General features: G+C 40.9%; 1 protein-coding gene across 4 annotated transcripts in view; it reads right to left on the bottom strand.

Moving 5' to 3' along the window:
• TEP1 (telomerase associated protein 1) overlaps positions 1–15,606 on the bottom strand; it is a 194,519-nt gene that overhangs the window by 11,105 nt on the left and 167,808 nt on the right. For all 4 annotated transcript variants that reach the window (XM_068241093.1, XM_068241103.1, XM_068241122.1 and 1 more), the window contains exons 44-51: positions 15,353–15,460; positions 15,105–15,243; positions 12,174–12,241; positions 10,858–10,990; positions 10,411–10,547; positions 5,816–5,934; positions 4,156–4,288; positions 3,970–4,069 (exon numbers count right to left, since the gene is read on the bottom strand). In XM_068241093.1, the coding sequence (XP_068097194.1) occupies positions 3,970–4,069; positions 4,156–4,288; positions 5,816–5,934; positions 10,411–10,547; positions 10,858–10,990; positions 12,174–12,241; positions 15,105–15,243; positions 15,353–15,460 (937 nt within the window). The remainder of the gene's footprint in view (positions 1–3,969; positions 4,070–4,155; positions 4,289–5,815; positions 5,935–10,410; positions 10,548–10,857; positions 10,991–12,173; positions 12,242–15,104; positions 15,244–15,352; positions 15,461–15,606) is intronic.

The raw sequence follows: 15,606 nt of genomic DNA, 5'->3' as shown, positions 1-15,606 counted from the left end.
ACTATCCAGAGAGAGGTGAGAGAAGCACTTTTATTTAGCTTTCCTGTATGACAAGAAGACAGCCAGCATTACGGGGAAGGAGGAAAACAAAGGTGAATGAGTAAGAGAAGAGGAGTGGCGAGATACTGAGAATAGTCTGGGATGGAGTAGAGGGCTTATCTGTATTGCATTCCCACATCACACAGAGGCAACTTGTCTGTAATATGACTCCTGTCCCTGCCAATCTCTCACACAAGTGACAGCATCCCTCCTGGAGTCTAGGGAGGGTCAAAAAAACTTTTCAACTTGTGTAATACCTTATCTAGCTGTCCACATGCAGTCTTTACAATGGTGAGAGAGCATACAGGTTTTCTTCTATGGACCCTGCAGAAGGCAAGCCTCTGTTCTGAATCGCGCTGTGAACATTTTACTAGTTTGCATCCCCTGTAATTACTAATTGTACTTTTATTTCCCTCAGCCAGCCTAGTGCTTTACATTGCCTTATACAAAAACCCGAATGCACCAGGCACTGTACTGGCCCTATAATCAAAGGCAGCCTGGGGAGGGAATCTCTCCACCCTCCCTCCCAAACTGCTCTCTAGATAAATCTCCGCTCCAGGCAACTGCCTGTTCTTCTGGTGCTTAGAGGCGCCTCTGTATTGCCCACTGCAGCGGACTGAAGCTGCAACGCAAGTTGATCAAATTGTGTTAGAGCCTATTAAGCAACTTATATTTTATAATTGTCGCTGGGAAAGTGTTTCATTGCCGTTATATGAACCATTTAAGTCAGTCTTTGCAAGGTGCCATCCTTGTGTGGAAATACATTTAGTGCATAGGTGCCTGTAAACCTAATCTGATATCACGTGGCAAGGTGGATCTCTGCTCCTCTGTGCAGACTACTACTTGTTTAACTGGCGGAACTAGGATGTGTGGCAGTTGATGCAGTTAAGTGGATTTGTATGCTGCAGATGTGGTATATGTATGGTTCCACAGGTGGCTGTGACTTCACCATTCTATAAGTGTGGTGTGTTTTTTATGGGGGGGGTGCAACTTACCCAATATGTAAACAAATGTTTAAGTAGATTAGAACTTGGACCTGGCATTCTATTTTTAGGTCTGTAGAGCAGCAGTTTGATTTTCCTGCCTTTTGGAAAGCAGTGTAATGTCACGGTTTTGCTATGATCACTCAGTCTTATGTAATGTAGCAACAGGCACTCATGCCTCTGTATGATCAGAGCAGTCAAATTACAAAACAAAAAAACTTGGGTAAATATAGTTTTGGTACAATGTGGTCAGAAATTAGTTATGGATGAGGTAAGGTACTATTCTACTACATTAGCCCTTATGGACTCCTGTGTGTATTTTCCCATTGGGTAACTTACACAAATGAAAGGGGAAAACTTTGTTCTAACCTTTCCTCACTCTATTCAGAACTGAAATAAATGAAGTGGAAATTTTAAAGCAATCAGTTGCATTTTTATCAAAATGTAAACAAAATGTGACTTAAGGCATAATATTACCGTACATTTTCTAATGGTGAATGATACAGAAAGTAATTCTCAAATATTAAATTATCAATCCATATTGCTTATTGTTTGCCTGCATGGGTTAAAGCAAATAGATGAGAAACAATTGTATCTATAGTCCTACTCATAAATAAGATTTTAATGGAAGTATTTTGTTCTTAAAAGCTAAACAAGATTGAGGTTTTTGTCTCAGCTGAATGTTAACATTTTTATTTTTTAAACTTTTTAAAACTAATCCCTCCACTCAGAATTGTATTTCTGCCATGTAAGTGTTTTATGGCCTGTAATTAGTTATCAGTGAAAGTGACACTGTAATCTGGCTGAAGCCAAACTGAAAGAGCCATGGAGTTTTAACAGTTATAGTGAGTGTGTGTGTGTGTGTGTGTGTGGGGGGGGAGAGAGTAAGAGTAGCACAGCCTAGTTATACGTAGGCCTGAGAATGTACATATGTGTGTCACATCGGTTCAGGTCCTTATTAGTACACACAGAAGATATAAATCTTTGCATAACTGAAGAATAAACTTGTCGCATTGATTTGTTAGGGAGGTTTGAAAGACTTATCGTTCCAAAAATGTTGTACACGTGCAAAAGATCAGTTCATGTTTTGGTAGTCTATCAATTTCCTTAAAGAGAACCTGTATTGAGTAAAATTATTTAAAATAAACACATGAGGTAACTTCAAATGACCATTACATAGTTACCTTGCCATCAGTTCCTCTCAGAAGCTCGCCATTTTCTTCTGACAATAATACCTTCCAGCTCTGACAATATTTTGTCAGAACTGAAATATATCAGTTGCTGTCAGTTATGTATCAGTTGCTGTCAGTTACAGCTGAGAGGAGAACTGATGTGTGCATGTTTCCCTATGGCTCAAGTGGGCGATGTTACAGTTTAACAGTGTGCTGACCAGGAAGCTGTTATAGGATAATAGCGATTTTCAAAATGGAGGACGGAGAATTCCCTTGATCACAGTGGACAAACAGGAGGCAGGAGAGGAAAAATAGATTGAGGAGTAGACTACACAGGAGGTAAGTATGACTTGTGTATGTTTATTTTGACTTTTATTTTCAGTTCAGGTTTTCTTTAAGCTGTATGTGGACACAAAAGTTAATATCTGGAGATTTCATACTTCATTGTTTAATGAACAATTAACTGCAGATCTGATCCACTCGGCTTAATCTGAAAGATTGGGAGATCCTGAAAATATCTTTCAACTGTAAAGGTGGCCATACATCAGGCAACTTGGCGGCCGATTGACCATCCAATTTGATTATAATCAAATTGGATTAAAACCGGTGCTGCCAAGTGCATGTACGATAGAGTATGCGACCTATTTTTGGGCAGAAATTGTTTGCATGAATCTGGCGGACATGCTGCAAGATGCAGGGGCGACTTGCTTGATTGAGCAATATCGGGAGGAGTGACAAAACCCTTGACGCTGTTCCTCTATTGTGCCGACCAGTGCACTATATATTACTTGTTTGTGTCCACCGCTGGCTCCGGGTTCAGTCCTTTATCCATACACGCGACCCACTTGGTTGTCGGAGTAACATCACATGTGCCCGTCTGTACGCCAGCAACAACATGGGGCACGTGTATAGACGGAGTCCGCAGCAGACACCGACGCGTACGAGAGAAATCACCACCAGGAGACTTGGGTGCAGGATACAGCCGGTATGGCTTATCCTGCTTCTGCACACGTTCCCGGCGACGTCAAATATTATTCCCCCTCTAGGTCCACATAGATAGTGGGGGGAATGAAATAATTCGGCTTCCAGCAATTGCTGAAGGCCGAATAACAGTGTTTAATAAGTAACTTCAGCTCAGTCTTCTGACGGCGCTGAAGTTACTCACTGTGCGCCGCTATAGCCTTAATTCCTATTACGGCCTAAGGTGGCGCCGGCTGCGCCCAAGTCTCCTGCGTTGGAATAGCAGTGTTCGACATGGACAGGTAATGTATAGTCCACTGGGCACATTGGGGTAGAGCATTGGGCCGGCGAGGCGGTGGATGCGGTGTCGCAAGAAAGATTCCAGGATCGACTTCAGCATGAAATTGATCAGGAATTGGCCAGCGCTGTATGGGCAGCCAACAGATCTCTCTCTAATCAGATTCGTTTAGAGAGAGATTTGTCTCTTGGTTAGATCTGCCTATTATCGCTATGTGTATGGTTACGTTAACTTTTGAGGTCTTTTATAAACTTTTATACAAAGATTATATGCAGATTATCTTTGATCTTTCATTTTCCAAAGACATCTCGTGTGTACCCAGCTTTCCTGGCATTGGTCTTCCATTGTATATACCAGGCGGCAATGCCTCTCATAAGCCTGATCTTCTGGTAGAACCATAACTGCATGTATAGCTTTATTAGAGAGCATCACTACAGTATTGACACATAGAAGGCTGTTGAATGAAAGATCAATATGAATATCAAGTAATGTGAAATACCAAGTAATTAAGACTTACCAAAGCCTGGCTGGGATGCAGTAATTATACTTCCAGGGTTTACTTTTTCCTCTGGAGGTTTAAAATTACAAGCAGACAATGAATCACCAGCATTCAGTTCCTGGATGAAGAGGATGAAAGATCTTGGTGAGCTCATACAACATTCTATTGGTGATGTTCTTGCATAGTAATCCATTTGATACATACCTTGAGGGATCCAGTCTTGGGTTCCAGGAGGAACATTTTTCCAGAGAGTGTGTTGAGCTGTACCTGCTGTGAGGAGGTTAGAAATGCCGACAGTACCAGGGACTCTGTCTCAACAGCATAAGCCTTCTTTGCTCTAAAGGAAGTGAAAAGCATACCTGAGTAAAGTTTGAAAATAGTCTCAAACAGAAACTGCACTACATTCTAGACCAAAAATGGTCATCGTGATGCTTCTTTCGCAGTGATCACGGACGTTAATTTAAATCTAACAATACAATTTAAGAGCTCAGTAGTCAGTGCTCAACTTTTATATTTTGGAGTAAAATGCTGCTGCATCCATAACACCAGCATGGCAGCCAAACGACTGGAAGCCTCTTTACAGGCTTTATTACTGCTTTCCTTAGACGCTCCAATAGAAAAATTTGGAATTGTGCAAAATGTTGCATTTTAGCTAATCAAATTAAGTTTTATTTAAGAACTCTTTACCACCTCTCGGAAATCAATTGCTTTACATGGCTTAAGATTACTTACACTTTAGTAGAAAAATCTATACAACTTATCATTAACTACATATGCCATTTTGTAACAGAGTACCATTAAATAGTCTTTCAACTTCAGTCCACAGCAGCTATAGCTGTCTAGTAAACATGCAGGAAAGCACGGCAACAATACACAGCTTTGGAGTAAAAGGCTTTCTAGAATTCCCATCTCTCTATTTCACGGTTCAGACGTCTTCACAAAACAGGTAAAAGGTTTGCATGCACCTTTGCCCCACCGTATTCTGTAGTCTTACTGCAGTGACAAGATCAGAGAGGAATGCTCATCCATGGAGGTGCTGGACAGGTCAGATGGAGTAATCATACCCAGCTCAATGCGAAGCAACAGTAAATATACGCAGATTACCTAAGCACATAGACATGCTCTCCCCTTGTAGCTGCTGTACTCCGCCCTCCCCAAAATCCTGCCCCCTTTTAAGAGGGATTATCCATCACAAATTCAAATTCCATTTAAACACTGCAATAGGTTTGGAGTGCTTGCAACACAGGGTGAGATTCCTGGCAGCATTCCAATCTATTCAGAAATCTTTCTGCTGTAATAAATCTTATCTGTCAGCCTGGCTCTATTCTCCATCACCATGGAGAAAGCTTGTCATCTCCCCTCCCACATTCCTGCTTCTCACTGATTGGTCTGAGCACACTTCAGTGTGACAGACTGGGGCTGCAACATGATCCTGTGCTCACACCTATTTACAAGCAAGCTAGATTGGAGGAGAAAAGAAAAAAAAAAAACTTAAGGGAGGAAATGACATGCAGATTTAGCTTCAGACTATGGGAAAAAGACATGGCCCCTGCCAGGAACAGCATTCTCTTCATTTACTATATAAAATTCACTAAATCATGGACAGTACAATACATCTGTTTTGTAAGTAGACCAAGTATTTATCTACTCATATATGCATATATGTGATTTTTTTTCCTGGCATAGTATGGCTGATCCTCCTGCTTTAAATACAGAGTAGCAAAGTGGGAAGATTATATCTTCTAAGGTTTTCATGCAAGCTAGGCCAATTGCAGTACCTGGACAGTAGTCAAATGAAAAACGTTGAGCATTCTGCTTCCACAATGTTCAGGTTACATTTTAAACAAGAATCTTTAGAACTGACCTTAAGCCACCTCCCTTAACAGGAAACAGAAGCCAACGGGAAACTGTCAGATCGTTGGAGATGCAGCAGAATGACCGTTGCGTAGTGAAAACAATTGCAGAAATACAGAGTTCTCCACACTGCAATACAAGAATCAGTATGCTCAGCATTGCCCTCAAGTTTCACACAATTTTACAAGTACTTGGTACATGCAGAGATAAATGTATAATGTCCAGGAGAGAAAGAAAGTCTGGCACTATAGTTTATTAGCAGCAGGGTGAAAACAAAAACTTGTGCAGCATGATACAGTTGTAACAACAAGTGTGCAGTGGAAAACTGGCATCCATCGGATAATAATGACAAAACTCGTCTCACAAGATTGTCCATGTGCTGTACCTGGGTGATGGGAGGTGGCAGGTGTGGGCGCCTTACGACCGTTTCGCAGGGCTAACCGCCGGGCTTAATCTGAGGTGGGATGTACATTAGAATTAGAAGCCACTGATCCATCTTTCCCCAGTATTCCCAGTACATAGCTCTGGACTTGTTGGTAATAGAAAATATGTAGCTTAGGTAAGGCAAATTTCTTTGCCACAGCCTCAAAAAGGTAAAAAGGATCCATCCTGGCTCAGAAAAGCCCCCAATTGAGTTATCCCTCTTTTTTCCCAATCACCATAGACCTTATGCATGTCACCCGGTTTAAATCCTGGGTGCCCTCGAAAAGGCATCGTCGGCGAAATATAGCCCTGCAGACCATATTTCCTTCTTACTTCTCTCCAAGTGATTAACGTATCATGAATTAGGACATTTTTCTTTACATGGTCAGGGAGTTGCCTTAGTGCTGTGTACAAGACTCCAATGGGAGAGTAAGGGTAGAATATTTCTTTATCTATAATAGGGGGGGCTGGATGGTGTAATGGTTAAGGGCTCTGCCTCTGACATGGGCGACCAGGGTTCGAATCTCGGCTCTGCCTGTTCAGTAAGCCAGTACCTATTCAGCAGGAGACCTTTGGCAAGTCTCCCTAACACTGCTACTGCCTATAGAGCGCGTCCCAGTGGCTGCAGCTCTGGCGCTTTGAGTCCGCCAGGAGAAAAGCGCTATATAAGTGTTTGTCTTTAGTAGGGGTGTAATAGCTAGTGTTTCCCAGCCAATCTCTAATATGTCAGAATATAGCAGCCAGGTTATAAGATCCCAGGTATGTTATGAAAGAGTTACGGTACGAAATTTTAAAAGAATTCAGCCAAGGGTGGTATAGATCTAGGGGAGAGGAACATAAACTCACTTTTATGGTAGTTTATATGAAAGCCAGATGATCTGCCAAAAAGTTGTATGTGGGATATTGCATTGTATTGTCTCTTTCTGGATAGGCCAAAAATAATAAGACATTATCAGCAAAAAGCGCGGAGAACATCTTTTGTGAGCCTACTGGTATACCCACGAAAATATTTTTCTGAGAAAAGAAGCGCACCAGGGGTTCCAAGGCTAGGTTAAAAGTAAGTGGGGATAAAGGACAACCCTAGCAAACTCCCCTTCTCAAGACAAATGAGTGGCTCATAGCACCCATCAAAGAGATCCGAGCTTGAGGGTTGACATGCATAAGGTCTATATATAAACAAAAATTCCCATTAAACCAGAAGCAGTCCAAAACCTTCGTTATCCAAGACCATTCAATGCTGTTGAAGGCCTTCTCAGCGTTGAGAGCCAAGAAGGCCTCCGAACCTGAGGTAGAGCCACATAGTCCAATATGTTCAAGCGTCACCAAGGCCAGTCTGATGTTAAATACTGCACTCCTGTTTTGTATAAAACCCACCTGAGAGTCATATATTAGTTTTGGTAAAAAGTAAGCCAGTCTATCGGACAATATCTTGGACAACAGTTTGAAATCAACATTTAGCAAAGATATTGGCTGATAGGCCGCTGGATCAAGGGGATCTTTCCCCATTTTAGGGATCAGTTTTATGAATGCATTAGCTGTTTGGGGTAAGGTCTTTTTGGTGAGTATAGTGTTATACATTTCTGAAAGTGTAATGGTAATCTCAGGTTTTAATAGCTTGCAAAATTCTCCTGACATACGATCAGGGCCTGGTGCTTTGTGTAAAGATACATTTTTAATTGCATATTGAACTTCACCAGGGGTAATTGGTGCGTTCAGAGTCTCTAAATGTTCCTTAGTGACCTTGGGGAGTTTTACATTGTTAAGAAAAGTTGTTTGGTCTTCTGTAGAGCGAGGTTGTAAAAAGTATAAAGTTTCATAAAAGTGAAGAGAGACCTCAGCTACCTCCTCGGGGGTGTTAACTAATTGGCCTTTAGAGTTCTTGATCTATGTAATAGAAGGTGTAGAACTTCAGATTTTTGTAAGGTTTGCCAATAGTTTACCTGACATGTTGCCTCATTTAAAATATTTTGCAGAGCCAAAAGCTCTATACATCTTGTCATAACTTTCTAATGATAAATCACAATGTATTTTGTCAAGAATCCATTTATCCCTGTTAGTAGCTGAAGGATCTTCCTTAAATATCAGATAGGAAGCTCCAGGTTTCTTGCAAGAGGACATATAGTTTTCTAAACCCTTTTTTTTTTGTAAGATCTAGTGTATGCTAATATCTGACCTCTCAAAACTGCTTTGGCTGTTTCCCAAAAGAGGACAGGTTGACCCCTGTGTTCCTTATTATTACTTTGGTAATCTCTCCACCACATTACAAGATCTTTGGCTAGTTGCTCATCTGTGTATAAATATGTTGGAAAGCGCCAGCATGGGGGTCTAGAAGGGCTTAAACTTTTTCCACAGACACTGGTGTGTGGTCTGATACTACCATAGGTTTAATAGTCGAGTCCTTTAAATAGGGGATCATATTTCTTGAGAGCAATATTGTATCTATTCTTGAATGTGACTTATGAACATGGGAGTAGTGTGTATGACATCTTTTGCTAATTTAGTCAGAAAGGAAGAGTTAAGTGTTGGGACCATAAATACCCCATAGTGTAATGATGTGGGAGTTGTATTGGATTTCAGCTCTAAGCCATCTCCCTTCTGTGGCATCCAAATCGTGCGAAAGAAGTTTTCCCTGGAAAGACTTGTTAATTAGAAGCAATACACCCGCCTTACGTTCCTTTGAGGGTGCTCCTAATATTTGTCCCACCCACATTTTGGAAAGTAAAAATAACTCATGGGCCCTTAGATGAGTCTCCTGGAGTACAACAAGGTCCGGCTTCATTTTCCCCAGGTGTCTTAAGACTTTTGAGAGTTTCTTTGGGGTACGAAGGCCTTTAATATTAGAAGTTATAATTTTCATATCAGCAGGTCAATTATAATATAGGATATTATAAACAGTATGAAATTGTCAAGATTAAGCCAACTGCTGTCCCAGCCGCAGACAGATGGCTTTATGAGTAGGGTGGAAGGATTCGTCATAGAATGATTTTGGATTTCAATCAGGGGGAGGGGTCCCTAACCAGTGGACCCAAGGGGAACCAATCATAACAACAAACAACATTAACTTAATACTAAGCAGAAAGGTGATCCTAGGGGCCAGAATCAAACTGGCTTCCCTGTCACCAATACACACATTCAGTTTTCCCCATGGAGGCTGCCATTTTTATTTCCTTTTTAAGCGGTTGCCTGGCAGCCCTGTTGGTCTATTAGGCTGCAGTAGTGTCTGAAGCACACCAGAAACAAGCATACAGATAATCTTGTCAGACCTGAAAATGTCAGAACCGCCGGATCTGCTGCATGCTTCAAGAGAACCCGAGGTGGGTTTGAAGAATATTATCTGCATACAGAGGCTGGATCTGCCTATACAGCCCAGCCTCTGTTGCTACCCCAAACCCCCCTAAGGTCCCCCTGCACTCTGCAATCCCTCATAAATCACAGCCACGCTGCTGACAAACAGCTTGTCAGAGCTGGCTGTGTTTATCTCTATAGTGTCAGTCTGCTGCTCTCCCCGCCTCCTGCAGAACTCCAGTCCCCGCCTGCATCCCTTCCCTCCCTGCTGATTGGAGGGAAGGGACGGGGGCATGGACCGGAGCTATGCAGGAGGCGGGGGAGCAGCTGAGACTGACACTACAGATGTAAACACAGCCTCACAGCACGGCTGGGATTTATGAGGGATTGCAGAGTGCAGGGGGACCTTAGTGGGGTTTGGGATAGCAACAGAGGCTGGGCTGTATAGGCAGATCCAGCCTCTGTATGCAGATAACATTCTTTAAACACACCTCAGGTTCTCTTTCAGGGTCTGTGGCTAAAAGTATTAGAGGCAGAGGATCAGCAGGATAGCCAGGCAACTGGTATGGTTAAAAAGAAAATAAATATGACAGCCTCCATATCTCTCTTGTTACAGTTGTCTTTTAAAATCACAGTCTTTGAGTGACCAGTGGCTGAGACACATGTGACCCAGCTCAGATTAAAGTGACTCAATAGTTCTTTCTCAATTTGGAAGCCTAATGGTGGCCACTAATGATCCAATCTTTTTTTGTCCAATCTTACCAAATCTATATAGTAGAAGGGTAAACTGAGTGAAAATACTGAATGGATACTTCATGCAGTCCATTGTATTACATAATAATGGTGAGATGGGGAAAAAAGTTTTGATCATTAGTGGCCACTTTAAGTGTTATTTACCTGTAGGCTCAAGATGGCTTTCTGTTCCTTCCACACAATTAGCTCTCCAAGTTCTCCACCTGAGACCACCAGCTCTCCATCTGGGGACCAGGCTATAGTAGACACTGCACCCTTGTGACGAGGTCCTGTCAGACGTTCTGTGGAGGAAGAAAGAATCTCATATAAGTGCTCTTCAGCTATTGCAGATTACATTTTTAAAAAGCGCTGGGATAGCTGTAAACCACAAATTGCTAGCATTAGATTCAAATAAGTTTAAAAAAAACAAAAAAAAAAAAACACAGAAATTACTCTGGAAAACACTGCTAAAAATCGCTACAAAAAAAATAATAATCACATAGCAACTGCGTTTTGAGATTTCTAATAGGCCCCAGCCCTTACACACCACTTCTTGGAACACAGTACAACTAATTGAGAACCCCCTGTATAGTGCATAGAACATTTTCCTACCATCTCTGCTTGGCATTCCCCATAGTCGTACAGAGCCATCATGAGCCGCTGTGACTGAGATCTTGTGTCTAGGATCTGTTGCAGATGATGTCACTGCACCTCCATGACCACACAAGGTTTGTATCTGCTCCATCTGTAAAACACATGGGAAAAGGTAATCCTATAGATTTCAACACTGATATATTGGACTTCACTTCTTTTGAGCTGGAGATCACTGGAGTGTGTAAGCAACCGTCAAAACCTAACCTGGATTTATGAATTCCCTATATTAATGCAAAGCTGATATCATGCAAAACTTTACAAAATACATTGAATAATGACGGTAACATTACTTCTGTTTTAAAAGAGGGCTCACGATGTAACATACCTAGCACAGAAGGCCAATAACGTACCAGTATGTTTGTGGGATGTGGAAGGACACTAAAGAACACAATAGAAACCTGTGTAATGTGCCAGTATTGGGTGGTAAGAGTTTGCAACCCTCAGCTAGTTTATACCATATCATAGCAAGGAGGACTTACAGGTCTGTAAATTAGCAGCTGTGTGATTATAGTTGTATGCATGAACCTGCAGTGGAAAGTCTTACAGGAGACCCTGCAGGTGAGAGCATATGACAGCAGCTGGACCACTGTCTCTTAGCTAACTTATCAGGAGCTCCCAGTATGCTCTGACATGACCTAAGCACAAGTTAAAAACTTCTTTTTAACTTCTATGTTCTTAAAGTGGTATGAAACTCAGCACATCTTCTTTCCGCTTAAAGATTATTTACAGCTTTTACCCTACTACCACAAAGAAAAAAATTGTAGCAGAACAGCATCCAAACAGTTTAACACAGCACTTTGTTCTACGGTGGAAAGCTTCTGGCCGCATCAGAAAAGGTAATAACATTTATCTTGTGTTTACTAAATGTATCTGACATAGTAATGTAAACATTAGAAAAGTGCTGAAACTGAATTCTCTCTGCTTCTAGTGTGTGTACAGTGGAGAAGTGATCTCTAGATAGATTTTAATATATAAATACAGCAGCCATATAATTAAATGCAATGGCAGCTTTCAGAGCAGATAAACTACTTTGGGACCTTGTAATTTGTAAACCGACAATATTACTTGTGCACAAGAGCAAATATGGTAACTGCATGGGTAATGGGTAGGAAAACACATTTTTATTGAATGTTATGTCAGAGTTTTATCTCACTTTAAATAGTCTTCAGCACTATAGAACAGCCTAAATCAAAGTAACTGTGCTCAATGTAACACATGAATTGCTACAGTACATTTCTTCTTAGTTGATGAAAAATTAAAGTGAACCATCTTACTTGCAAAGGGCTCCATTTTAAAACTCTGCCATCCGACCCGGCTGTGTAGACCACTAAATCAGCATCAGCTAAAAAGGGAGAAATGCACGTTAAGCATATTTTAATTGTAAGAAAATGCGGTGAAAAAAACCAGAAGTACTGAAATTGTTTGTATTGATTAAAGAGGGACTCCATGCATAATGAAGTCTGTAATGTTGCCCAAATTATTTTACCTTTTTTTTAAACTTGATTTTATTCCTGTTTAAATAGCTTTTATTCTAGCAGTATGGCTGCATATCATGTATTACAGTGAAACTGGTTGGGCAGTCCCTCCAAAGTGGGACTTCTGATCATGCCATAGCATCTCTCTACATCTCCATATGACAAGGGACACACTACTCCCAGGTGGGCAGCGATTGTTTATTGTGACCACAGGATCCCAGTCTACCACCAAGCAGAAAACTCTATCCTGAAACTTACAGGGGTTGGACAAAATAATGGAAACACCTTAAAAATCAACAAAATATATTTTAATATGGTGTAGGTCCACCTTTAGCAGCAATTACAGCCTCAATTCTCTGAGGTATTGATTTATAAAAATTTTAAATAGTTTCCAAAGGAATTTTAGCCCATTCTTCAGTTATAACACCCTCCAGCTCTTTTAGAGACGGTGGCGGTGGAAATAGACTTCTTAGTTGAATCTCTAATAACGACCATAAATGCTTAATAATGTTAAGGTCTGGGGATTGTGGTGGCCAGATGAGATACTCAACTTCCAGATGAGATGTTCCCCGTGCCATTCTTTAACAATTCTAGCTGTATGGATTGGGGCAATATCATCTTGAAAGATGGCATTCCCTTCCGGAAACAGTTCTTGAACCATAGGATGAGCTTGGTCACCCCAAATTCCTAAATAGTCTCGGCTGTTAACTCTTCCATGAAAGGAAAACATTGGCCCGGCGGATTTCTAAGAAATGGCACCCCAGATCATCACAGAACCCCCGCCATGTTTTACGGTTGGGAGAAGGCAGTCTGGATGAAATGCTTCTTTCGGCTGTCTCCAAACGTACACTCGGCCTGAGGTCGGAAATAAGGTAAACTGATTCGTCAGAGAAAATCACATTTTTCCACTGCTCGAGGGCCCAATTCTGGTGGTTTCTACACCACTCTAAACTCTTTGAAACATTTGTCTTTGAGAGCAAAGGTTTTCTACTACAACTTCAACTTTCGGCCATAATTGCTTTGCTGAAGACGTTTTTCCTTCTCTTTCAAAGGCAGTCATTGCTTTTGAGACAGTACCTCTTGAAATGCCAAGCATTCAGGCAGTTTATGTTACAGTAGCACCTGCCATACGAGCACCAACAATTTGGCCTCTTTGAAAGTCAGAGAGATAAATTACCAACTTTTTTTTTTTTTTTTAATAAATTATTACCAACTTTTGTTTAAAGATCTGTAAAAAAAAAAAAAAAAAAAAAAAAAAATAATTTAACCACTTCGCCGCCCGGGTACAGTATATCTACGCTCCTTTGGACTTCAGTTCCCCGCCCGGAGCGTAGATATACGCACTCCCCGCCGCTACCGCCGCTGCTGTCCGCGCTCCCGATCGTGCATGCCGCCACCCGCTCGCCCGGAGATCAATGAACGGTAAAATCCATTCCCGTTCGTTGATCTCTGCCCCCGCAATGATCGGCATGCTTCCACGAGAAGCAGCGCGATCATTGTGAAAAAACTCAGTTTCCCAGCCTCCCTTCCTGCAAGCGTCCTTCCGACGCTTGCAGGACGCCTGAAAAAAATGTGGCCATCTTGTGGCCAAAAAGTAATACTACACCCAAAAAAAATTTTCACATACAAATACATTATTTTCACTATTCATTTTAACTCATTAACTCCCACACTCCCCAATTGTTACCAATATTTTTTTTTGTAATATTAAAATAAATAAAAAAAAATTACAATAAAAAAAAACTTAAATTACCTTAGGGACTGAAATCTTTAAATATTTATATCAAGAGGGTATAACACTGTTACTTTATAAATTATAGGCTTGTAATTAGGGGTAGACACAAAACTGAAAGAAATGCACCTTTATTTGCAAATAAAATATTGGCGGCAAACATTGTGATAGGGACATAATTTATACGGTGTAATAACTGGGACAAATGGGCATATAAGTTACATGGATTTTAATTATAGTAGCATGCATTATTAAAAAACTATAATGGCGGAAAACTGAAAAATAATGTTTTTTTTCCCAAATGTTTTCCTATTTTCCCATTAAAACACATTTAGAATAAAATAACTCTTGACATAGTGTCCCACCTAAAGAAAGCCTAATTGGTGGTGAAAAAAACAAGATATAGTTCATTTTATTGTGATATGTAATGATAAAGTTATAGGCGAATGAATGTAAGGAGCGCTGAAAGGAGAAAATTGCTCAGATGCTGAAGGGGTAAAACCCCTCAGTTGTGAAGTGGTTAAACATATCAAATAAAAATAATAAACAAAAAAAATAACGTATGTCAAGGTTTGATTGCTTAAAACATGTTCAAAGATTATGATGCCAAAATGTTAGGCGTTTCCATTATTTTGTCCAACCCCTGTATATGACAAGCTGGACGGCGTAATTTTGTATTACTTGGTGTGTTAGGGGAACCATGTGTCAACTATTCATTTATATCAGAATACCTATTGGAAGAGGGGCTGCCAAAAAATACATGAAGCAGGAGCACCATAAGGATTAATAGGACAGGCACACTGCAACCCACAACCAAATGGAAATAGGTGATGTCTAAGCAACTGAAATTGCACATTTAGAGTGCTACAGTGCTTTAGCAACCGATCCTTCATCTGTAAGGTGTCGTATTGTAGCATAACAGTGCAGAGTTTCTCTTTATTTGCGATGACATCCACTCCCAAATAAACACTTCACAGTTCTGATTAATGCTATCTTACCGCGGCTATCTTCTGGCTCCCAGTAGGCTGCACTTTGCATCAATTGGTCATGATGAGTAGGAATATTTGCAACCTCAAGACCAAGGAGACTCCACACTTTTAAGCTACCATCCCTCCCAGCAGAGACAACATGTTCCCCCTAGAAAGAGAAGAAGACAATGTATTTACACTTTACAAAAATCTAAACACTACTTTAAAGAAGGTCTGAGCCATTGGAGGAAAAAAAAAAAAACCGAGAGACTACATACCATGCAGGTAACACTACTGACTGCACTCTGATGTCCTGCAAAGGTCAGGAGCTGAATCCCCTGCTGAACATCCCAAAGACACAACGCTCCATCTCCAGAACACGAGACCTGCCACACAAAAGATGTATGCAGTGAATCTTCAGAAGCTCCTACTTGGAATATTAATTATCAGCAAAAATGATTGCCTTACATTTCACAGGACCTTAAAATGGACAGTCGTATCACTATATGCTCACTGTACAAGAACTCAGTAT

This window comes from Hyperolius riggenbachi, chromosome 1 (assembly GCF_040937935.1).
Source record: "Hyperolius riggenbachi isolate aHypRig1 chromosome 1, aHypRig1.pri, whole genome shotgun sequence".
In the NCBI taxonomy this organism is placed as follows: Eukaryota; Metazoa; Chordata; class Amphibia; order Anura; family Hyperoliidae; genus Hyperolius; species Hyperolius riggenbachi.
The sequence above is the reverse complement of the archived record's forward strand: the minus strand, read 5'-3'. Positions and strand labels throughout refer to the sequence as shown.